This window comes from Eschscholzia californica, unplaced genomic scaffold, assembly GCF_041429995.1.
Source record: "Eschscholzia californica isolate CP2 unplaced genomic scaffold, dmEscCali1.0.p SCAF_3, whole genome shotgun sequence".
NCBI lineage: Eukaryota > Viridiplantae > Streptophyta > Magnoliopsida > Ranunculales > Papaveraceae > Eschscholzia > Eschscholzia californica.
Window position 1 is genome coordinate 36,295,494 of NW_028238420.1, and position 22,100 is coordinate 36,317,593.

Here is a 22,100-nt window from a genome sequence, read left to right on the forward strand (position 1 = left end):
CCTGATATTAAATCTAAACTTGAAGCTTATCAGAATGGAACATTAGATTCTCTGAAATTTTCTGTTGTTAATGGTCGGTTATTATATAAAGGGAGACTATATGTGGGAACTGATTCAACCTTTAGAGAAGCTGTTTTGAAAGAGTTACACTCTAGCCCCATTGGTGGCCATTCGGGTTTCCATCAAACATGGCGTCGAATCAAACAGAATTTTTTTTGGAATAACATGTGTTCTTTTATACGGAAGTATATCCAGGAATGTGAAGTTTGTCAAAGAAATAAAAGTGAAAACAGGAAACCTGCTGGACTTCTCCAACCTCTTCCAGTTCCACACAAAATCTGGACCGACATTTCACTTGACTTCATTGATGGTTTGCCTAAATCAGGAGGTAAAGATGTTATTTTGGTAGTGGTGGACAGGTTATCAAAATACGCTCACTTTATTGCTTTGACTCACCCTTATACAGCGAAGTCGGTTGCTCATGCTTTCTTTGATTATGTTTTTAAATACCATGGCATGCCAAAAACTATTGTGAGTGACAGAGACCGAATATTCCTTAGTGAATTTTGGCAGCAATGTTTCAAATTACAAGGGACTAGCTTGAGTTTAAGCTCTGCATATCACCCTCAATCTGATGGTCAAACAGAAGTGGCCAACCGTTGTCTTGAATCGTATCTCCGATGTTTTGCTAGCCTCAAACCTAAAGAATGGTTTAAATTCCTTACACTGGCAGAGTATTGGCACAATACAAATGTTAATTCTTCTACAGGATTCTCCCCATTTGAAGTTGTTTACGGCTATAAACCACCAACATTACTTTCTTATGTTGATGGCTCTAGTAATTTACCTCTATTGGATGAGCAACTACGGGATCGTGATTCCGTTCTTAAGTTGTTACGTCAGAATCTACTTGAAGCCCAAAATCGAATGAAATTCTTTGCTGATCAGAAGAGGTCAGAACGTGTCTTTGAAGTAGGAGATTGGGTGTATTTAAGACTCCAACCTTACCGTCAGAGTTCTGTAGCTGTTCGGAAGTCCCTTAAGCTCTCACCCAGATTTTTTGGTCCTTTCGAGGTTTTGGAAAGGATTGGGACAGTAGCTTACAAGCTCGACTTGCCACGCTCAGCCCAAATACATAATGTATTTCATGTTTCCCAACTGAAGCCCAAGTTAGGTAACCATAACGTGCCACAAATTTCTCTTCCTCAAGTTACAGATGAGGGTATTTTGGAGCCTAAACCTTCTCGGATATTGAATAGGCGCATAGCTCGCAAAGGTAGGCGAGATATTACTGAAATTTTGGTCCAGTGGGAAGGAACTTCAGCAGACGATGCCACATGGGAGCGACTTCTGGATATGAAGCGTCGATTTCCAGATCTTAACCTTGGGGACAAGGTTAATTTCGAGCAGAACGCATTGATACGTGCCTAAGTTATTTACTAGTCTAGTATTTCTTATTTGAATAAGTCAAAGTAGTTATTTGTTTCAGTCTAGGTGTTTCTTGTTTGAATTAGTCAAAGTAGTTAGTAGTCTTCCTTGTATCTAGGAGCTAGTGTTTGACTAAAGGTGATCACTATAAAAGAGAATCATAATCAATAAAAAGATTACGATCAATTTATTCAAAAGCTTGTTTAGGAGGTTGCTACCCTCGAAGTAGTTTTTATCTTTCAATTCACTGCTATATTCCGAGTTTCTTTAAAGCTTGGTTATTGAAGAACTGAAGGCCCATATCAAATTGCTACTGGTCATTAGTTCTTTTCTTTCGGTCAAGTTCGTGAAGTAGCTCAAATGGAGCATGTAGCCTACTTCATTTGGAACTAGGGTTTCTCTTGAGGAAGTAGAGCGAGATACATTTAAAAACAACTGGAGAGGATTCACCCGACCCCTTAAGTGAAAGCTCTTCAGATAGTCAGATGGGTAAACTCGTAATTTAAATTCAAAATTACCAAAGTATCCAACGGTCGAATTATGCCGTCAATTTAAGAGAGAGAGAGAGAGGGGGAGAGGTAGAGCGAGAGAAATGAGGAAGAGGAAAGAACGAACGGAGGAAAGATCAGAAATAGATAAAGAAGGAGAAGGAACTGAAGAAATTGATAAAGAAGGAGACCAGAAAGGATTCTTCGCCTGTTACCTACTTTGCTCCTTGTGCCCTAGATTCAAAGGCCACACTTATATTGGGTAACCCATCCCTCTTTCATATCAAGTTTCAATTTTTAACATCTTTACATGAAAATTTCAATCCCCAAATTAGGGATTAACTCTATTAGCTTCAGATTAAACCCTCTGTTTGTAATTTTCTGATTCATATCTGACTCCCCGCTACAGATAAATCTTGGGCATTTATGATTTTAGTGATCCCAGATTCAAGATCCAGAACTGATTTATAATTTGTAGGATCTTGAATCACTTTAGTAGTTAGGAGAATATTGATTCAGTATCTAGATCAACCTCACACGAAATTACATTGTTCTAAAAGCTTTTAGCACATCAATTGATTGTGTTTATGAGGTAAAATAGATGATTTAGTTAACAACTCTTGGCTGGAAAGGACTTACCAAGTAGGTTTCCACCTTCTAGGTCTAGGGTTCGAGACACGGATTCATACACCTTAAAGTATGGTGCCTTCTTCAGAAAGAAAAAATATGATTTAGAAAACTTTAAAGTTCATCAGTTCATGATGTTATAACCTGGATGAGATTGTCCTGCCCCAAAAAATCAGTCTTTGGATCATCTCCATATGTGCACCAAATTAGGGTGTAAACAGAGTGTAAAAGTATATGGGGGTATTAGAACGAAAATAATTCGTTTCTTTTTTCTTCATATTATTCGTATAAGTGGTGTTGCAATAACATTATTATTTCTTTTTAAATTGTGGGTAAATGTAGGTTTACAGTGAATCCTTGCCGAAGGATTAAGCAACACAATGGTGAAATGACTAGTGGTGCATGGCGTACGAAAAGAAAGCGACCATGGGAAATGGTATTATGCATATACGGCTTCCCAACAAACGTATCTGCACTTCAGGTAATTTATCTTAAGACGTAGGTGTTTTAATCACATTTTTTAGAGCCTGATTCACTTCAGGATTTGGCCTAATCCTGTTCTTTATCAACTACAAAGGAAGTTTTAGGGTTTAGGGTCTAATTAGCTTCCGTAAGTTCTCGACGGATGTTTTTGTTTGAAGATATAAAGGTATTCGATAATAGAGTTCACTTGGTTCGTAATGTTTTCTTTTTATCTTTAAGTTTTAGGCTTCAGGGCTTAATTATCGTATTCTAAACTACTTATGTCAACCGAAAAACTGCAGTTTGAATGGGCTTGGCAGCACCCAAGAGAGTCTTTGGCGGTAAGGAAGGCAGCTGCAAGTTTCACATCCTTTTCTGGAATTGCCAAGCATATCAAACTTGCTTACACAATGCTTACACTTCCGCCATGGCAAAGGTAAAATGTTTCAGAATGGCAGACCACCTTGCTTTAATTGCATTGTTTTATCTTGCGAGGGAGTTTAACCTAAATTGAATCATTTGTTAAAATGGTTGCTTTTCTGCACCAGCTTGAAGCTCATTGTGAACTTCTTCTCGACAAAATATACTAGCCACTGTGCTGGTTGCCCAAGTTTGCCGAAGCAAATGAAAGTCCAAGTTTGTGCTATGGATGAACTTCCATGCTATATTGAAGGCAACCAATTATTTGATGAGAATGAAGCCGAAGAAGAGGAGGAAGATAAAGATGATGGAAGTGGCAATAGTAATGAACATATTAGTGAAAGATTGATCAATACATCAGTTGATAATACTGCTGCTGTCGATCAAAATATTTATCATGATTGGGAAAAATGGACCAAGGATGACTGTTTAAGACACCCAAATTCTCCAAGTGAAGAAGATAATGAGATACCGGATACTGGTTTTGACAATCAATCACCATTGATGAACCGTAATCTTTCTCTCTCTAGTGAAGATCGTTTCGGACGTCTAGCGGGTTCCTTCACTCAGAAGCATGATGAAGAATGTGGACGTTCGTATTCTTTAGTTGATTCACCTGTGGGAACCCCATTATCTAGTATTAGTAAAACAGCAGTAATAGATGAAGATAGAGATCGTTTTCTGGTGGACGAAGAGAGAAGTAAACTTCAATCGGAAACTCCTAAAGTTACTGATAACGATCAACCACCTTCTTCCTCCAAAAGTTTTGATTCGTCTCCTGAAGTTGAGGTAATAAGTTTGTTGACTCCTTCACCAAACTCTATTGTTCATTATTTTCGTAAAAAGAAGAGACCTTCTGATATAATTGACTTGACTAAGTCACCGATGTTCGTTCAATTATAGAATTTAATGTATTTTTACCGCCTGCAAATGTTTCTAGTCTATGAAGAAGCATTCTATGCTACTCTCTGTACTTGTATTGTTACAGTTCCCCTTTGAATAAAACAAGTTGAGTTCTTAATGAAATATCTTGTTCTTATTCTTCTCCGAATTATTTACGATTAGAGAGACCCTAAACTTATATAGCCCGAACCCGAGGAACTACTTAGCTCAAGAGCTAGTTTCCCTCTGTTGCCCTACCTTTAAAGAGGTTAAGTTCATAGAAACTGAAGGAATTACTTAATTAAAGATAAATCCCTCGCTGATAAAATTAAACAACAATTACAAAGGACAAAATTCCACAAAAAATTTCAACATTTTGAGCAAGAACTTACAACACAGAAATGACCATGGATATTACATTTCTCTCTTTACTTAGTATCTGATACTTTTGGCAACCTCAAAGAAATGGGCTACATTTTCCTCGGGTGTACCAACCACTATTCCATGTCCAAGATTCAATATATGTTTACTTTTGCCTGCTTTCCTAACCGTCTCATTGATCCGATTTGTAATAAACTCTTTTGATCCAAAAAGAACTCCTGGGTCTATGTTACCTTGGACTGCTATGTTGGACCCTATTCGTCTTCTTCCCTCAGCCATGTCGACTGTCCAGTCCAAACTTACAACATCAACACCCGTTAAAGATAATCTTTCGAGCAAACCCCCTGACCCGCTTGCATAGAGGATAAGAGGTAGGTTGGGATGGGTTTTCTTTACAGAATCTACAATTTGCTTTAGATAAGGTAGACTGAACTCCTCAAAGTCCACGGGACTAAGTTCTGTAGCCCATGAGTCGAAAATTTGAACGGCTTGTGCTCCATTATCAGCTTGGTATTTGATGTAATTGGCCATAGAATCGGTAAATTTTTGGAGGAGTGCGTGTAGGACCTATAAGACAAAGAAATGAATGTCAATTGAGAATGAGAAACCTTAACATCCAAAGAAAATCCCTGTGTTCTGACCTGGCCCATGCATTCTTAAATTGCATATATTATAGAATATTATATTTTGCATTCTAATAAAAATAGTAAAATGAGTGACCACATGATGTACCTTGGGTTGTGAAAAAGCTAGTCTTTTTATTTTTGAGAAGTGCTTCGATGAACCACCTTCAACCACATACGACGCCAAGGTGAAAGGAGCACCAACAAAGCCAAGAACTGCGGCTTCATTGTTTATCTGACAAGGTGAAAATACAAACAAATTATATTTGATAGATAAAATGACACCACAGCAATTAATAACCAGTCAGGCAGAAAGTTTGTAGAGGGTTTCTCTGGGAAGGACTTGCATAGTTACGAAGAGCTCTTAGTCCAAGACTCCAAGTATATCATGGACAACGTTTTGGCAGAGCTGAGCCAAGCTCTATCAAGAGCTTTTTTCTCAGACGAGTGAGCCAAGCCATATATAAAGTTTACATGGTAATGTATTCTAGATTACAGCAGACACAATAGAATTTGAGTTGTAAAACCATCAAATTTACACATTAAAATTTCGTCTATTCTAATTTTCAAATCATTAATTTTAGAAATTAAGTTGGAAATTTAACCCCATACTAAGTCCCAGCCAGACAAGTTACAGAACTAATGTACCAGAAATTTAGCAGATAAGTAATTACAGAGTTATATGCTGTCAAACCTCTTTCCGCAAGATTGTCAAGGCTTCCCCGACATATGGAACTGACTCTTCAGGGACAAATTCTGTAACTTCATTAACATCTGCAGCTTCTCGAAGAGGATTGAATATGACTGGACCTTTTCCTTTCACAATGTCAAAAGGTATATTCATGCCAGACAGAGGTGTAAGAATGTCCGAAAATAAAATAACCTGTTACAGGATGGTAAAAATATTAGCGAAGTGATTGTTAACAGTTAACATGTATATAAGATGCTCAAATTGTAGAAAAGGAAACAAGAGATTGAAATATACTGAGCCCAAAATTTTCATAAAGCAAACAGGGATGCCAGCTACGGCATTGAAGCATCTGAAATGGAGTCCCAGATATGCAGGAAAGACAACAGAGGAACAAAAGACGGAAAACACCGAAAGGGCATCTTACCCCATCAGGCTTAAAAACTTTCCATGGTTGTAGAGAGATCTCAACAACAAGGTCAACATTTTCTGATCTTTCACGGAAGGAAGGATATTTTTCGCATAAGGTCATGTAACTCTGTTAACGACAATAAACAAAACATTATTAGTTCCAACTCTGAGATATTTGAATTCACTAGTAATATACTCAAGTAGAATTGCAGGACAGCAGGTATAACAGACAGTGACGAAAATTTTATTACTTTTAAATGATGGAGTTGAAAGAATGCAGGACAGCAGGTAAAACAGACGTTGACGAAAATTGAAATGTTGAAGATTGTAAGTACAACAGTAGTTTAAGAAGTTACATTCTAGACAAATAACTTAGAAGATACTGGATAACCCTGATCGGTAGACCAAAATTCAGCTCAGACTCTAAATACGTAATAACTTGAAGGAAACATAGACCATTTACATGTACAGGATCTTATACCTAAGTAACATACTAACATAGCATCGGCCTAAGTTTCGGTATACGATGAGTTGGAAAGTCAAATGAAAGAAACACAATAAAGGGTTCGACCGGAAGTGCACACCAAGCACTACCCGATATTGGTTTTGTGGTCTTTACCTCTATCGTTTGCAGATAAACACAATATATACATACAGACATTATACCTACTGAAGTAGTTACGAGTGTCCAACAAGAGTAGTTGTGTATCCCACACAAGTATTCAACTGTCAAAGTATAACCCACACGCCAAAAATACAAAAAAGAAGTAGTACCCATTTCATATAAGTTTCCTATGACTTATGCTCCTATATCCATACATAAAATTATGGTTCAAACATTTCGAATATTTCTCTACATTTTGTGGGAATAGAACCATCTAACTATCTTAGTTTGTACCCATGTCGATAGGTGTTGTTAATCGAATATCTCAATCCTTCCTAAACAAAACATTTGGGTCAAACTAGATTGTCATGTTTAACAATCTTCAATTAACAAATCTACTGCAACTCAAATGAGGGGGGATAAGATAATAGGCTTATGAACAATCTTTCATTAACAAATTCTCATAAGCTTATAAATTAAAATGAGAATTGAGTAAAACATGCCTTCATGTACCTCCCTGCTTGTCTCATAAGCCAAACTGGGGGTCTTTCAACATTTTCCCCTCTAACAGCATTTAGCAATAGTGGTTCAGAAGCACTAACAATTTGTGGTTCTGCTACAATTCCTGAAAAATTAGATCCAATCTCAGTTATAATAACAACCCTTCAAAATTATTAAGAGAGATTGACAAAGTAATATATACCTCCAATTGAACAATTGATTTTGAGGTTGGATCTAGAGCGAGAAGAATTGAAGGTGGATTTTGGGGAAATTGATAGAGCAGTGAAAGAGAGAGAACCAGTTACGCAAGACATTGATTCTTTCTCACTCAAAATTCTCTCTCTCTAGTTTTTGGGGTTGAATGGATTTTTTCTGCAAGTTTTTTATTTCTACAGAGAGATAGGGGGCGGGGCTAGTTTCGTCATATTGTAAAGAGTTGCTATCTCTTCCTTCTCAATTGCTCTCTCTCACGTTATCTACTCCAAGATTGTGATTGGATAGCCCAGATCTATTTAGTGATAGCAAGCAAGGTCCCCACCACACCTAGGGCTAGGGAAAAATTATAAGGATTTTAGACTCCTCAAGCTATTTACTTACTATTTTTTTTTATGAGAATATTTACTTACTATTTTGGTATGTGTTAGATTGAATTCTGAAAGATGTTTTAGACATAAATTTGGCTAAAAAGACCTAGTTTTATATGGGTCTTGACTAAAAAGACTTGGGGTAAAAAATTGCTTATAACTTCTCGGACAAATCAACCCAAAGTCATATAAATTGATGAAAAGGACACAGGAGAGAGTTTTTTTTTTTTTTGTTGAAAGACACAGGAGAGAGTTGAAACTAGGGGTGGAAAAAAGATCCGGAAGACCGCTATCCGACCCGTTCGACCGACATAAAAAGTGTCCATGGACACCCGATGGTCATAACGGTCAGTGTCTGACCGGCCCGAAAGAATTGGCGGACGGTCACGGTCAAAATTCTATGTGGAAGGACCGGCCGCTAACCGACAGACCAATATAGACCGTCCAAATAACCGACAGGTACGAGTGACCAAAGAGGTTTACCGACTAAACTGTCCTCATTTTTAGAAGTTGACCGTTGAATTTTATAAACATGAATATATGATAGTTGTTGGCTATAGTCATATAGTCCGCAAGAAAACCAAACATTAGTACATGGCTTAATTATATCTTGTCAAATGATGATCAACTGTGTTTTTTTTATATTTACTTTTGATTTCTTGGTTAAACATCTTTATTTGTAAGTAATTTTGTTTGTGGTAATAAAAAAAAAGTTCTGAATTTAAGTAAATTTTATTGGAAAGCCCGGACCTAGACCTTCCGGTGTCCGACGGCCCGGTAAAATAAACGGTCTTGGACGTCAATGGACAAAGAATTCTTGAGAGCGACCGTCCGAGTCCGCCCGAATAAATAGGTGGTCACCAACCGTTTATGTCCGAGTCGACCGGTTCGATGAAGTTAGAGTCCGGTACCGACCGGTCCGGATCGATTCCCACCCCTAGTTGAAACACAAAAAATGTTGATGAATCTTTTTTTTTACAATAGAAAATTTTGGTTTTCATCAAGTTATTTCTATAAGTTCAACAAAAAAAATCAAGTTATGTAAATTACTTGTATGTGTAGCATACCTCTCCCTAGAATTCTTAAAAAATAATTCAACTTATAAGTGTTTAGTATAGTATTTTAGAGGTTGAGTGAAATCACTGTAATCGTATATCTTCATTGATTATTTTTTGAAACTCTTAGTAATCTAAAATCAAATAATCAAAGTTTTGAGTAAACTTACAAATTACGCTTCCAGTGACATAAATTGTTTACTCTCAAAAAGGGGCGTGGAGAGAAACAAATTAACTATATCTGACTATAACAACCAAAATTTTCTTTGTGAAAAAGGGGTGTGGAGAGAAACAGATTAACTATATCTGACTATAACAACAAGCGACAATTCACAGTCCATCTCTCGAACCGATCCAATGGAATCCTGATCTCGGTGTAAACCGAACACTTCATCCATAGGGCAGACAGATATAATTCCTAGGCTTGTTTCACCATGCGACCCAAATGGTTGCCCAACAATAACAAATTAAGCACCCTGAAATGAAATGGCTGAAAAGAGGGCCTCCCATATTTGAAGTATTTTGCATTAGAAGGGGCAATCAATAAACATTTGCAGCCTAACTGCTTAAAGTAACAAGTACTATTTGAGTACACAGAGTAATGAATGATAAAGTAGATTATGCCCCAAGTAATCTAACATTAGGTATTTTGTTGCCTTCAACAGAATTTTCTTCCATTTTATCTTTACAAATAAACATGTCTTGGTTTAATTATTTACTCATTACCTTGAAGTAACTATTATGTACATAATCTTTTCCTGCAATGAGAAATAAAAGACCATGGCCTGTGGTGTTCTCTTTGTTGTTCTTTTCATCAGCTTTAAGATTCGGAGAGCAGCGATATTTTCTCGTTTGGTGATGAAAATGATTCTTCGGTTTTGGAGGTCTTACAAATACGAAATGTAGTGCAGAGGTCTCTTGACGCTAGAAACTGCTCCGCGTTTGTCATGATCAGAGGCCCGTACTCAAATACCAGCTTCTTACACTGAAATCAGTGAATTCAGATGAGAAACAGAGAAAGCAAGCTTAGGCACACTTTTTATCGAAATAAAAGTTTGTAATGCTAGTGATTAACGAAGTGAGTTAAGAAGGGTTGGGGATACTTATATGTTGCAAACCCCTACAGGATAAAAAATTGGGGAATGTGGTTGGTGATTATTTTTACGGGTCGTGCCAGGCCCTACCCATTAAACAGGTTGTCCCGGGCCGCCGGTCCGACACGACCCCTTGATAACCTAGATGATTTGTATCTTCGAGATATAAATAACATTTGATGTTTTTCACTCTAAACCGAACTTGTAACGTAGTATCTGAAATGCCCATGTCCTATACGCAAGTAGTACAGAGTGAAAAGTAAAATATGAATGAACACCATATCGTTCTTCTGGGCATATGGACCGGGAACTTGTGAATGGTGATACTAGACAAAGTTCGGTTTTTCAACTATCTAACAGTTCAGCCAATGCCTCATAAAGAAACATCCTTAAACTTACCCGCTTGCTGTATTTCTTCTCCGCATTGCACGCCTTAAGCAGAATTTCAATTATCTCCAACTACACCATAAAAGCATTCATATCATCGGTAGTAAGTTAAAGCATCACATAAGTGGAACAAGAAAAGATTGAAGGATTAAAAATGTGAGTAGAAGAAACCTGTGTATCAGGATCTTCCAATTTATCCATAACTTCCTCTATAGCCTTATGGCACATATGGCAGCTGTCTGGAAGTTGCTCAGCACAGAGATCCATCTTGTGACAAAAGTCCCCAGGTTGTAGTGTTTCTACCTCTAAGAAAAATAGAGGTGCATAGTAGTCCACCATTATCTTGCACTGTCAAAAGTCCGATGAAAGACCGAGAAAGAAAATAAGAATCTTAACGCGTGAATGGGTGGATATGGGTGAGAAAGGATTAAGGCACCAATGCCATTTGTCAAACATTTTCAAGAAATTTTTTCATTTATATATCTTGATAACATTTTTTTTAGTTAAAGTGGAGTTGACGGATGTTTATGAATTAGGTTAAGTAATTACCTCCTCTTTGAGAGAGAGCATCCGAGAACAAGCTAGATGAAGGGTGTTAACAATCTCTGTTTGGGTTTTGTTTTGACGAAGGTAGGTTAATGCTTCGGTAGATACCTTCTCACACATTGTGCACACCTTCTCGTTCTTGAGATCTGCACCATAAGAATCAATTCACATTTGGCCTTCCCATAGATTAGTTTTTTCATAACTAAATAGTCGGAAGTATGTCATTAACTTGAGTTTTTTGCCATCACAAAAAGGTATGATTTCAAGATACAAAGGAACATCTCAATACATAAAAAAATTTATGCATAAAAAGAACGGAAAGAAGATCATAGAGCTAAAGCGTAAAGGCTTACTTGAAACATCTGATACAACCAAGTCCCTTGCATCCACAAAAACCCAGCTAAGGCCCAAGGCAAAGAGAAATAAAATCCCTCCTCTTACACCCATAGCGCCTGAGGTCATAATAAGTCAAGAACCAGCACAACAACCTAATCATGAATTGATCAAGAAAACATCAAAATTCTTGTAATTTTAGCATCAAGAAAGCATTTCGTAATTTGAGAAAAGGCGGAGGTGGTATTTTAATCTGACTCATCTGAATCTGACTAGTCAGCTACGCCCTTTTGAGTCTTAGTCAGCTACGCTCTCTTGAGTCAGATTTGAGATATGACTGTGAGAGAAAACAAACACCATTGGAGTCTGATTGTGGTTATTCAAGTACTCACTAGTTCTAGAGTTAGTTTCCTACTATTAAACATTTATGTGTCTATTTTAAGTATTTATATTATCTCTCTTTTTTATACAGTAAGATTTGAAATTTAGTCTCCCCACCCAAAAGATAATCACATTACCATCCAACTAAAGTGAGCTTAACTTATTTATGTTATCTTTCATCTTCCCCCCATTCACTCTATAAACAACTAAACTATAATCCCTAAATAATTATCTGAGATGGTAGTAATCTAAATCAATATCAAGTTACTTAAAAGGAACGAAAAAAAACTTTTCTTCCCAAGTCATATTAAATAAATTTAACAAAAAAACCCTAGAACTGATAAACTAACTCATTATAAACAAATAAATATACAAATTATAAACAAGAATTACAAGCAATTAAGAACTAAATCAGTTCTTATATACCTAAACAGATTGGAGACTGCAAATTTTCCATACTTTCAAAACAGAGTGGTGATAAGGTAGCTAGAGAAAGTAGAATTCATAAGAAACAAGAAATCTTACCTTCAAATGTTGACTCTGATTTGGCTAGAATTTGGTAAAGAGAGTTTGCTGTTTTTCTATCTAACCAAAGAGATCTTTATTTATTGGCTATAACCTCTTGCTTTGATCATTCCAATCCAATCATGAAGTGGGTTGTTTTGTCTTTATACAATTAAGAATAATTATATGGTGTCTCAAGGATTACTCAACATTCACTAGTCCCACCTCCTACATATAAGACCAAGGACTTTCAAAGTGGTTTCACTTCGAAGATGTGGGGAAGATATTGCTACACATAGGGCATCTCAATGTTGGTTCATTCATCGGATGGTTATCGGGAAGGAAGGGATCAGTATCAGATCCAGGATTTGAAACCAGGGGAGCTATAAGTATATACAAGCCGTGACACATAACAAAAGAAAAATTATCAACCTAGATACATTATATAGTATAGAGTATCATAGATGTACATCAAAATATGAGATCCAACCGGCAAGAAATACTTGGACTTCATTTTTTTTTTTTTATTAGGATGATTGTGTGTTTTGATGCTCCTTTTCACACAGAAACATTTTTCTTGCTTACGTAGGAAGTCTAATCGTGCACTACTGAAAATGGAATCTAATCTTTTGGAGTACAAACCCGGATAAGTATCTAAGCCTATTGTTTCTAAATTATTATTTATTGGAAGTCAAATATTAGTACCAAACTGGAACTACTATTTTCCGAACAGTTTCAGTTTTAGCAGAACTGGTACCATGACTGAGATATCTCGAACAGAAAAAATACATGAATTGAACTAGAATGAATGTATTCTAAATCACCTATAGGAACCAATAGTCTACTACCCTTACGTTCATCGTTTCAAACTTAAAAGGGGATGCCACAAAATCTCTTTGAATCCAATCAGATCTAGAACAAAAAGATGCTTTAAACAGGAACATACTTAGAACTTAGAAGAGGTATAAGAAATCATAAATGCTAAATGGCCCGAAAAAGGGGGCCGACCACAGGGGAGACGTTGATCCGGTCAGCTCCCATTGGAGGGGCCCTGTCGAGAGAGAAATTACCCGTGCAGTGGGAACTGGCCACATCAGCGTTCGGCCTGTGGTCGACCCATTTTCGAGCCATTTAGCATTACTGTGAAGAAATCAAGTTCTCTCTTAATAAGATCAAATTATCAATCCTCATATCTCAAGCTTTTTGCACTTATTCTCAAATTCTAATATTGTACCAATGACCCTTTTCAACAGAAAAAAACACTGAAGCAATGAATCTGTGAAGTGAACATGGAAACCATTCAAAAAACTCAAGTGAAGTAAGAAGACATTCATTTATGGCATTAACAACTTGTACACAAAAAGAAACTTAACGAGAACTAATCTCGCTCTCACAAGTACTAATCTACTTTCGCACAATTCAATCGCTGGATTTATAATCGTGTTTGAGACCAAAATCCTAACCAGTCAACATGCCAAATCCTTTATTTCGAAAGAAAATGATTATGAACATAAGGTACATATAAAGCAAACCAAATAAGTTTGCACAGAAGGTATCGCCTAGACTTCCTGCCCTTTGCATGTAGTCCACCTGCCATAGTATTTCGATCAATTTTCATCATCAGGAAGGCATGAACTCACAATAAAATATCGAGTAATATCACACACATATTGATAATGAACAAGCACGAAGAGAAATGCAAACAGTTCATGAAAACAAATTTAGTTTCGAATTTGGTTACCTTGTAGTCTGCTTCTTCTTCTTTTTCTTCTTACTATCCTTTGCCGTTAGAAGTGAGAAACGAACGAAACCATGATTCCTTTTCTCCAAAGAAATCTTTGCATGAGTGTTTGCTTCTTTGAGATCCGGATGAGGAGATAAAGGTCCAATTTGTTTACCAAGCATCTGTGCTAACGACACCTTTGGTTTTCTCATGGCATTCTCTTTTTGTATTCTCATCTCGACATTTTCCGGCATAAGTAGCTTCCTACTTAGTATTTGCCCTATCGATAATGTTTGCTTTGGTGCGTGATTTGAGCCATCACTAACCATATTAGTCTCGTTCAAGTCAAATTGCCGAGACTCTTTCCTATGACGAGACGGGTAAGAATTCTTGAACTTTGTCGAATTATGAAATGAACGCCTTTTTTGACCATTATCCAATCGCTGTTTCCTAAGTGCTTCTTCAATACCAAGTGTTTCACTATTTGCAGACTCTACCCTAGTTAGAGTTTTCTCTAAGAGCTTTCTACTCACCTTAAGTTCTTCATCCGCTTGCTCTACCTTAGATAAAACTTCCATTTTCGATATATTTGCTTCATCAATATGATGCATCACATCTAACACTCTCTTCTTTGACTTCTCCTCAGCTTCTTGAGCTCTTTGAGTTAGAGAAAGGTATTCTTCAAAAGGAAGAGTTACTCCATTATGTCGTTCTAGGATAACTTCGGACGAGATTTGATTACTTGATATAGCTTTGATTTCTGCTAGAGCAACGGCTTCTGTTGCTCTAGCTGCTTCAACCATTTTCACAGCTGCAACCAACCTAATCTCAGCCATTCTCATACTTGTCTTCGTCTCTTCAATTTCCGACATCGCTCTAAATACCTCGGATTTTGCAGCTTCTCTCATCTGTTTGAACTTCTCAGCGTCGGAACTTAACTTTTGAAACTCCTTTGAAACATCTACACGATTCTCCGAACTATCCTTGATCTCACCATTTTTAGCCAATTGGAGCTTCACCCTGGTCTGCTTCAACTCCTCCTCCATTGTAGAAATCTTTGCTGTATTCAAACCTACTCGCTCTCGAGTTTTCTTCAACAATATTCTCTCCTTCTCTATCTTTGTTTCAAGTGAACCAACAGAAGCTCGAATTACAGCAAGATCACTAGTTGTTCTGTTTAAATTCACCTTTGCTTGCCTTAATTCCATTAAAATAAGACCAGGGGAAGAACTTGGATACAGACTCAAACTTCCGAAGAAATTCCTTTGGGTCTCAGCAAGATTATAAGGATTTCTGTTTTCTTTTTCAGTAACATTTTTCGATGATTCGGTTTTTAGCTGCAATTTCAATTCATCAACAACCCTTTTTGTACTTTCTAGTTCTTTTAAGACCTCAAGGGTTTCTCTCTCTTTCATAATTAGATCCTTCTGCAATTTTGCAGCTTCTTCTTCCACTTTGAACATTTTACCCTCCTCAATTGTGTTCTGTTTATAATTAAGCAAAAATCCTTTTAAAAACCCTAAACCCCATATATATATATATATATAAACAAAATACAATCAAATTAGGAAATGAATTTGAACAGAACAAAGAAGCAAAGAAGAAAAAAAGTGAACTTGCCTTGCTTCCAGAGATTGTGAGTTCCTGGGGTTTCCAAAAGCCACTTCCTCCAAATAGGGTAACTGCTTCCCTTACTGATTCATAAGGAAGAGAAGTATCAATTTCAGCATTAAAACAGTTTTTGTTCTTTTCCTCTTCTTCTTCTTCAATATTACCTAAAACTAGGGTTTCAATTTCATCCATTTGTAAGCAAGTTTTTCAGTATCCTGGACAAGGGTTTTAAGTATTTTAGTTACTTCAGAATTGGAAATTAGGGTTTTAGATGCTGGTATTAATGGAGTTTAAGGGAGAGAAGAAAAAGATAGGATTTTTTTGCAGGTCCCTGGAAAAGCTCTAGACATTGAAAATGATTACAGAAAATTTAAGTGAGAGTGGAGGGAAAATCTATCAATTCAAGGAAGATCTAGTGCCGCCCTTCATGGCTGGATTGTTATGCTGTATATTTACGTATCTTGTTAAGTTACTTCTGATATCTAATCCATCGACGGCTCTAAGCTTTACTACACTATGTAACGGTTATGAATAAATGGATCAGAGCCACCAACGTTTGGTCGGAGTGGTAAGAGGTGTAATCTTCCACCTTAGAAGTCAAGGGTTCGAGCCACACGCTGAACAATTCAAAAAAAACAAAAAGAAACAGTAAATGGATCAGCAATTGATTTATGGATATGATTAGGTTTTTACTTTACTTTTTCAGATTCTTTCAGTTAATCATATAATTCTCAAGGACAACCCTCTCATTGATTACTGTTTTTAAATCGAGCTAATTACATGATTGATGTTATGTGAGGGAGGTAGTGGATTAAGATTTTTATTGACATTTAAAAGTCTCTAGATCTTTTTCGTTTCAGACCTCCAAAGATGTTTTTTGTCTTTTATTATTAGATCTTCAAAGTTCTTAAGACCTTTTAAGTTTAGCGTTATTGATTTCGACTTTTTTTAAGAGCTTTGGAGTTTCGTGTTATTGGTTCAGACCTTTATTTAAAGATTTTTAAAGTTTCGTGTTATTGGTTCAGATCTTTTCTTAAGAACTTTAAAAGAACGCGTTATTCATTTTTTATGAAAAATTAAGAACTTTTAATCAAAGATCTGGCCCAGAAACTTTTCCAGACAAATTTACTCATAAATTAGTCAAATTCAAAGATCCATCAGTTTAGGTGGATCTTTGAATTTCTTACTTTGGGTATACCTAAAAATTATTGTGAAGCCCGTGGGATAGGGATGCAAGATGTGTACCCGCACTTGTTCCCCAAAAAGGTCATTTCTTTCTAATAACAAGTTACATACTCTCTACCTCCACAATGTTTTTTTTTTCTCTCTCTCACACACAGGGTTTTCCATCACATAATGTTTTTTCTCTTCTTATCCATCTAGTGTTGTTGATTTCTCCTGATCTCAAATCTCTTTTTTTTTTCTCTCTCGAACTCCTAATCTAATTTGTCTGTCCTCTTACTGTTGGGGTCCCTCCTTATATAAAAAGGATTCCTAATTGGAATAGGATTTCCCTTATTCCTTGTTTGGGGAAAAAATATAAACTTCTATTTTTTCAAACCTAAAAAGGAATTCCTAATTCTATTGGTAAACCTCCTTATTTGTCATTATAAATAGGGAATGAAAGGGATGGAATTATTCAAACTTTCAGGTTAGAGAGTAACATACTTTCAGTTCAGAAAGTATCCTCCCAGTTGGGAGCTCCCAGTTGGGAGAGTTAGTAGAGAATCCATTCGAATCATATCCTCTCAGATTAGAGAGAGATAGAGATTAGAGAGATGAGAACAAAGAGAGGCCAGAGAAAGAGAGATTTCTGAAGTGGCTCTTTCAAGAGAGATTGAAAGAGAAGAATATTGGTTTGAAGAAAAGAAGATTATTAATCTTGTGAAGCAATTTAGTTTGTGGTTATCTTCTTCAACCTTTGGTAATCTAGGATTTGTTCAAATCCTAAGGAGTAAGAAATTTCTATTTTTTTGTTTCTTTGTTCAGTTTATCCACCATAATTTTGGTGAAGAGTTGTTATTCAAGAGTGTTTCTACACAACTTGATGAATTGGTTAATCCTCTATTTGTTTAGGGAAGAACTGTTATCCAAGAGTGTTTCCACACATCTTGAACAATTGGTTTATCCACCATAGGTTTGGTGAAGAATTGTGTAACCCATTATTTAATTATAGTGGAAGATTTCTGGACTAGGTCCCGTGGTTTTTTACCTTCTATCTTGGAGGGGTTTTTTGCCACGTTAAATAATCTTGGTGTTTCTACTTTTACTTTCACATCGTTTATCTTCATATTCCTGAACAAGTTAATTAGGTTATTTTTCTTAACAAGTGGTATCAGAGCTCAGGCTAGATTTATCGTTTAGAAATATGGAAGGGAAACAGTAGTGCACTTTACACATGATTCAAGCGAATTCGTGAATAAGAGTTGAATGCAGTTGGAATGTGAGTGATCAGCGGATTCAATACGTATTGAAGAAAAAAGTGTTGGATATCAAGAAAATCCATATAGAAGACAATACTTCAGATATGATGGAAAAAAGATTGTTCAACGGGAAGCATGAGCTACATAGTAGTATTGTTGTCTTTAGAATGGTGGGTCCTTTTTTCATAAGTCGGGAGGGGGAGTTTGTTGAGGTCCCTCCTTATAACCTAAGTTTCCCATCCTGACTTTGCCAAGGTCATCAGTTCTGTAAGAGTTACAGAAATCCTTACATGGAATAGCACGATACGAAGCACCTGAGTCAACCAACCATGTTGTTTCTGGTTCTGACTCAGTCATACTTAAGCAAGTGTCTCCACAACCTGAGAGTAAGATAATGTCATCACCTGATACAACAAAGGGGGTTAGGACAATTCTGTATCTTATTAGATAGATCTGTCCAGAAAGATCGCCTATCTTGGAGGCGGGGGAGGACCATAAATGCACCATAAGTCCCAAGGAGACACATTAGAGTCAGAGGTAATAGTTATATGAATTAAATTACAAGAAGAATAATTAATAGTGATATTAATAGAAGAGGACCAGTAGAGTAGAAGACCTCCACTCCGGGCTATAGAAGGTACAATAAAATTATAAGGCAGATCAAAATAGTCTAAGGAAGGGATAGAGGAAGAAGATGAAATATGTGTTTCCGATAGAAACACTAAGTGGGGTTTAGTAGCCGACAGGAACGCTTTAAGAGTTGATTTTGTCGGGTCGTTCCTAAGTCCCCGACAGTTCCATGCTAGGTAATTCATTGTTCCATCGGCACTGGGGTTGTCGTGACCCTATCAGACGAATTGATGTTGGACATAATGCTGGATGAGCGTTTGGAGGATCTTCTTCTATGACTTGCTTGTGCTGTGAATGTACTAGTCGATGGAGATGTTTGTAGTATAGTAGTTGATGAAGGGTGGATATTGTATTCTGGATCCTCTGAATCAGCATTAGAAAACTTGAGTTTTTTGGCCTGAGATAGAACATTTAAAAGATCACCAAAATTATCAGAAATAGGAGGTATAATAGGGTTCGATTCCGGGCCAGATCCGAGTATTCCCAAATTCACGGGATTATCAGATAAAGACCAAGAGCCCTGTTCTTTAGGTCCACCTCTAGCATTCAAAGGAACTCTAAAAAGATCACTATACCTCGGTTCCATAGCCTTAAGAACAGTTTCTTTTTGTTCTTGTGTAATTTGCATTTTCAGTAAATCACTAAACCGAGGAATATAGGGACAAAATTTGATCGAGTGTCCTATGAGCCCACATTTGGTGCAGAAGCGAGGAAGCTTCTCAATCCGGATTTCTACACTAATAAGAGAATATTTTGAAATATTCAGGTTGACTCGTAGTGGTAAGGCCTTAGTGACGTCTAATTCAACATGAACACGTCAAAAAACGCTCCATTTTTTTACTTCTTCAGGCGTAGTGGGATGATAGTTTCCTAATAAACTGGCTAATTTGTTAACTGTAGATGAGTTCAGGAAACCAATAGGATTTCGTGTAATTGAATCCAAAACCAAGCTTTGTCAAAACAATGAGCACCCGGTGCAAGAATGGGGTTACAAAATTGTAGGACAACTAGATCCTCCATAATCACCCATGGAGAGCTCTCCAAAGCCAGACATAATTCACTTGCAGTACTGAATCGAATGAGGAATGAATTGTCGATAACATCGGTGAGCGTAAATTTGTTGGGTCCGTGAAGAACTCTGGAAATGCGCAACATTGCTTGACCCAAATCTACTTTCCGGTTGCTACAGAATTTGAGAAGTCCATTTTTGGGAAGTTCTTCAACTTACATACAATCTGAACTTTCAAAAGTCGGAGTATCATGATCCTCAACTGTTAATGCCGCAAATTGTCGGCGGAACTCTGATTGCTGGTCTGTCATAATGGAGATGAAACTTAAGAATAGAATAGAAGAAAAGAAGAAGAAAATTGAAAGATTAAGGAGACTATATCTCAAGAAGATAAAAGAGAAGAATATAAGGAAGGATAGGCGGCCGGAAGAGAGATGAACCGACGCAACCCAAAGGAGAACCGCTAATAACCCTGAATAACTGCCCAAAAGTTAGAGAAGATCTGAAAAAATCAAAACCGAGAGAAAAAGTAGGGGGTGGCGCCACTGGCAGTTAAGATATCTCCGCTCGGGAGCCCAAAAAAAGAAATAGTTGGAATTTTTATTGTTCTCAATATTTGGACTAATTGCCACAGTGATATGAATGCAGTTCTGGTGGTAGATGTTGAATACACTGACAAAGTTGGATAGGTAGCTAAAAAGATCCTGAAGCTCCACATTGCTGGTGCATGGATTTGTAACGCATCAATTGTAAGTTGTTATCTGTTCATAACTTGATATAATGATATCTGAATTTAGTATATACTCTGTTCAATGTTTCTTGGACTGTGATTGTTTCTTCTGCTATCCATTTTATGCAAGTGTTAGAACCAAAGCGTCCACGGAAATATACTAGTTCTCATTTTTTTGAAGATGCAATATACGATTGACAAATTATTGTATTTCTGTTCTTCATACATAACTACATTGAAAAATTATCTCGCCATTGTTTGTCATGGAGTAGGTTCAACGGTTGACCCAAGTAATTTATTGGGTTGTTACGTGTGATTGATTTCCAGTCGCTATTGTTTATCTTCTTGTTTCTTTGGTCTTGAAATAACAATATTGATTGATATATTAATTCAGGTCACGTGTATGCGGCCATTTTTGCTTATGCTTTGAAAGTCAAAAGCTTGAAAATGACAAGACATACATTAAGAGCTATGGGATAAAACATGGCAATCAGGTGGGTGTCTAATCTTTATCTTTGTATATATATATGTATGCTTTAGTTTCAGAGCTAATTCTTGTATGCACTTGGTATGAATATGTATTTGCCCGTTTCAATCTCACAGAAAAATATTATTAAAAGATGAACAATTGAAAAAAAATTTGCTTGTTAAATTACTAGTTGATATTTGTGTTGTGTTCCATGTTCTTTTTACAGAGTTTAGTTTAGCTTTATATCATCCTTATGTACTTCACTGATTAAATTATAGGGTGAATCAAAATTACGAAGCAGTTGAATTATGATTTTAATAGTTATTAGCTAGCATTTGTTCGAATCGTTAATGTCATATTTGGTTGAAAAATGTCATTATACTGTTCTTAATTTTTTTAAATTACCATTGTTCTTCATTGATTTATAATGATATTTTATATCTCTTGTTGCAGGAAAAGTTGGAGAAGCCAACCGTAGTACGAAACTCTTTTTATAAATATGTAGTGCTTTCGACTCTTAGATATAGACATGGGTTAGTTTAACTGCTTATCTAATATATTACGTTCATATTTTGGTTAACTCAATTGATGGATGTAAGGCTGTAGAGGGTTTATCAATGTACAAACAATTTTTAATGAATGAATGAAATAGATTATTGATATATCTCATTAATTCTTCATTTTAGTTATATATATATATATATATTGAAAAAGTGCAGGTGGAACAGTAGGTACAAGTTCAACAGGGTCACAATTAATGAATGTCATCGGCAATTGAGACGTTAAAAAATGCAAGATTTTTTGCTACGGATTTTTCGGTAGCTTATGGATGTTTAACGGTCATAGTTTTTTGAACATTTTGTTACGACCAAATCCATAGCAAAAAGGTTTAACTAATAGTTATGGACGAGATTCGTAGCAAACAGTTCGTAGCTAAAACCTTTTGTGACGGCAGTATTAGTTACGAGGTGAAGGACGTAGCAAAATGTCTTCTGCTACGGATATATAGGTAACTGCTACGGCCTCTGTCCATAGCCAAAGCCCATCTGTTTCGGGTGGTAAACTCAAAAGATCGATCAATTACCAATTAGTATTGAGGAGGTAAA

General features: G+C 36.5%; 4 protein-coding genes and 1 long non-coding RNA gene across 11 annotated transcripts; 2 read left to right on the forward strand and 3 right to left on the reverse strand.

The window, feature by feature from the left end:
• Positions 1 to 1,743: 1,743 nt before the first annotated feature.
• Positions 1,744 to 4,451, forward strand: LOC147549899 (Excinuclease ABC, C subunit, N-terminal). 2 transcript variants are annotated; one of them, XM_086665626.1, is made up of 4 exons: positions 1,744 to 2,178; positions 2,886 to 3,024; positions 3,308 to 3,441; positions 3,554 to 4,451. In XM_086665626.1, the coding sequence occupies exons 1-4, from the start codon at positions 2,021 to 2,023 to the stop codon at positions 4,326 to 4,328; spliced, it is 1,206 nt and encodes a 401-aa protein (XP_086521752.1). In that variant the 5' UTR covers positions 1,744 to 2,020; the 3' UTR covers positions 4,329 to 4,451. The 2 variants fall into 2 exon arrangements, with proteins under 2 accessions (XP_086521752.1, XP_086521753.1); XM_086665627.1 differs by having other exon boundaries at positions 1,988 to 2,613; positions 2,664 to 3,024.
• Positions 4,452 to 4,608: 157 nt separating this feature from the next.
• Positions 4,609 to 9,595, reverse strand: HEME2 (Uroporphyrinogen decarboxylase). Of its 2 annotated transcripts, none has more exons than XM_086665629.1 (6): positions 9,410 to 9,595; positions 7,518 to 7,658; positions 6,427 to 6,537; positions 6,006 to 6,194; positions 5,421 to 5,546; positions 4,609 to 5,255 (listed from the first exon to the last, which is right to left on the reverse strand). In XM_086665629.1, the coding sequence occupies exons 2-6, from the start codon at positions 7,542 to 7,544 to the stop codon at positions 4,740 to 4,742; spliced, it is 969 nt and encodes a 322-aa protein (XP_086521755.1). In that variant the 5' UTR covers positions 7,545 to 7,658; positions 9,410 to 9,595; the 3' UTR covers positions 4,609 to 4,739. The 2 variants fall into 2 exon arrangements, with proteins under 2 accessions (XP_086521755.1, XP_086521754.1); XM_086665628.1 differs by lacking the exon at positions 9,410 to 9,595 and adding an exon at positions 7,718 to 8,154 and having other exon boundaries at positions 7,518 to 7,639.
• Positions 9,596 to 9,750: 155 nt separating this feature from the next.
• Positions 9,751 to 12,911, reverse strand: LOC147549901 (uncharacterized). Of its 5 annotated transcripts, XM_086665634.1 has the most exons (7): positions 12,421 to 12,528; positions 11,773 to 11,851; positions 11,535 to 11,669; positions 11,185 to 11,327; positions 10,807 to 10,983; positions 10,648 to 10,707; positions 9,751 to 10,139 (listed from the first exon to the last, which is right to left on the reverse strand). In XM_086665634.1, the coding sequence occupies exons 3-7, from the start codon at positions 11,641 to 11,643 to the stop codon at positions 9,975 to 9,977; spliced, it is 654 nt and encodes a 217-aa protein (XP_086521760.1). In that variant the 5' UTR covers positions 11,644 to 11,669; positions 11,773 to 11,851; positions 12,421 to 12,528; the 3' UTR covers positions 9,751 to 9,974. The 5 variants fall into 5 exon arrangements, with proteins under 5 accessions (XP_086521760.1, XP_086521758.1, XP_086521759.1 ...); XM_086665632.1 differs by lacking the exon at positions 11,773 to 11,851 and having other exon boundaries at positions 12,421 to 12,911; XM_086665633.1 differs by lacking the exon at positions 11,773 to 11,851 and having other exon boundaries at positions 11,535 to 11,633; positions 12,421 to 12,538.
• Positions 12,912 to 13,713: 802 nt separating this feature from the next.
• On the reverse strand, positions 13,714 to 16,240 carry LOC147549902 (WEB family protein At2g38370-like). The gene is made up of 3 exons (XM_086665625.1): positions 15,743 to 16,240; positions 14,141 to 15,606; positions 13,714 to 13,989 (listed from the first exon to the last, which is right to left on the reverse strand). The coding sequence occupies exons 1-3, from the start codon at positions 15,923 to 15,925 to the stop codon at positions 13,959 to 13,961; spliced, it is 1,680 nt and encodes a 559-aa protein (XP_086521751.1). The 5' UTR covers positions 15,926 to 16,240; the 3' UTR covers positions 13,714 to 13,958.
• A 4,149-nt stretch (positions 16,241 to 20,389) lies between these two features.
• Positions 20,390 to 21,656, forward strand: LOC147549903 (uncharacterized). Its single transcript, XR_015238531.1, has 3 exons — positions 20,390 to 20,544; positions 20,920 to 21,019; positions 21,448 to 21,656. It is a non-coding gene; the product is annotated as an uncharacterized LOC147549903 (long non-coding RNA).
• Positions 21,657 to 22,100: the final 444 nt, after the last annotated feature.

What these genes read in the sequence shown, in the direction of transcription:
- LOC147549901 (XM_086665630.1), bottom strand. Translation starts at nt 12,352, where the DNA reads ATGGAAAATTTGCAGTCTCCAATCTGTTTAG. An exon ending in GCAGTCTCCAATCTGTTTAG is followed by an intron (nt 11,634 to 12,321) that starts GTATATAAGAAC and finishes TTATGACCTCAG; the next exon opens with GCGCTATGGGTGTAAGAGGA. An exon ending in GGTTGTATCAGATGTTTCAA is followed by an intron (nt 11,328 to 11,534) that starts GTAAGCCTTTAC and finishes CTTATGGTGCAG; the next exon opens with ATCTCAAGAACGAGAAGGTG.
- LOC147549902 (XM_086665625.1), bottom strand. Translation starts at nt 15,925, where the DNA reads ATGGATGAAATTGAAACCCTAGTTTTAGGTAATATTGAAGAAGAAGAA. An exon ending in TCACAATCTCTGGAAGCAAG is followed by an intron (nt 15,607 to 15,742) that starts GCAAGTTCACTT and finishes AATTATAAACAG; the next exon opens with AACACAATTGAGGAGGGTAA. An exon ending in AAGAAGAAGCAGACTACAAG is followed by an intron (nt 13,990 to 14,140) that starts GTAACCAAATTC and finishes ATACTATGGCAG; the next exon opens with GTGGACTACATGCAAAGGGC.
- LOC147549899 (XM_086665626.1), top strand. Translation starts at nt 2,021, where the DNA reads ATGAGGAAGAGGAAAGAACGAACGGAGGAAAGATCAGAAATAGATAAA. An exon ending in AAAGGCCACACTTATATTGG is followed by an intron (nt 2,179 to 2,885) that starts GTAACCCATCCC and finishes GGGTAAATGTAG; the next exon opens with GTTTACAGTGAATCCTTGCC. An exon ending in ACACTTCCGCCATGGCAAAG is followed by an intron (nt 3,442 to 3,553) that starts GTAAAATGTTTC and finishes TTTCTGCACCAG; the next exon opens with CTTGAAGCTCATTGTGAACT.
- HEME2 (XM_086665628.1), bottom strand. Translation starts at nt 7,829, where the DNA reads ATGTCTTGCGTAACTGGTTCTCTCTCTTTCACTGCTCTATCAATTTCC. An exon ending in TGACAATCTTGCGGAAAGAG is followed by an intron (nt 5,547 to 6,005) that starts GTTTGACAGCAT and finishes TCACCTTGTCAG; the next exon opens with ATAAACAATGAAGCCGCAGT. An exon ending in TAGCTTTTTCACAACCCAAG is followed by an intron (nt 5,256 to 5,420) that starts GTACATCATGTG and finishes TTTGTCTTATAG; the next exon opens with GTCCTACACGCACTCCTCCA.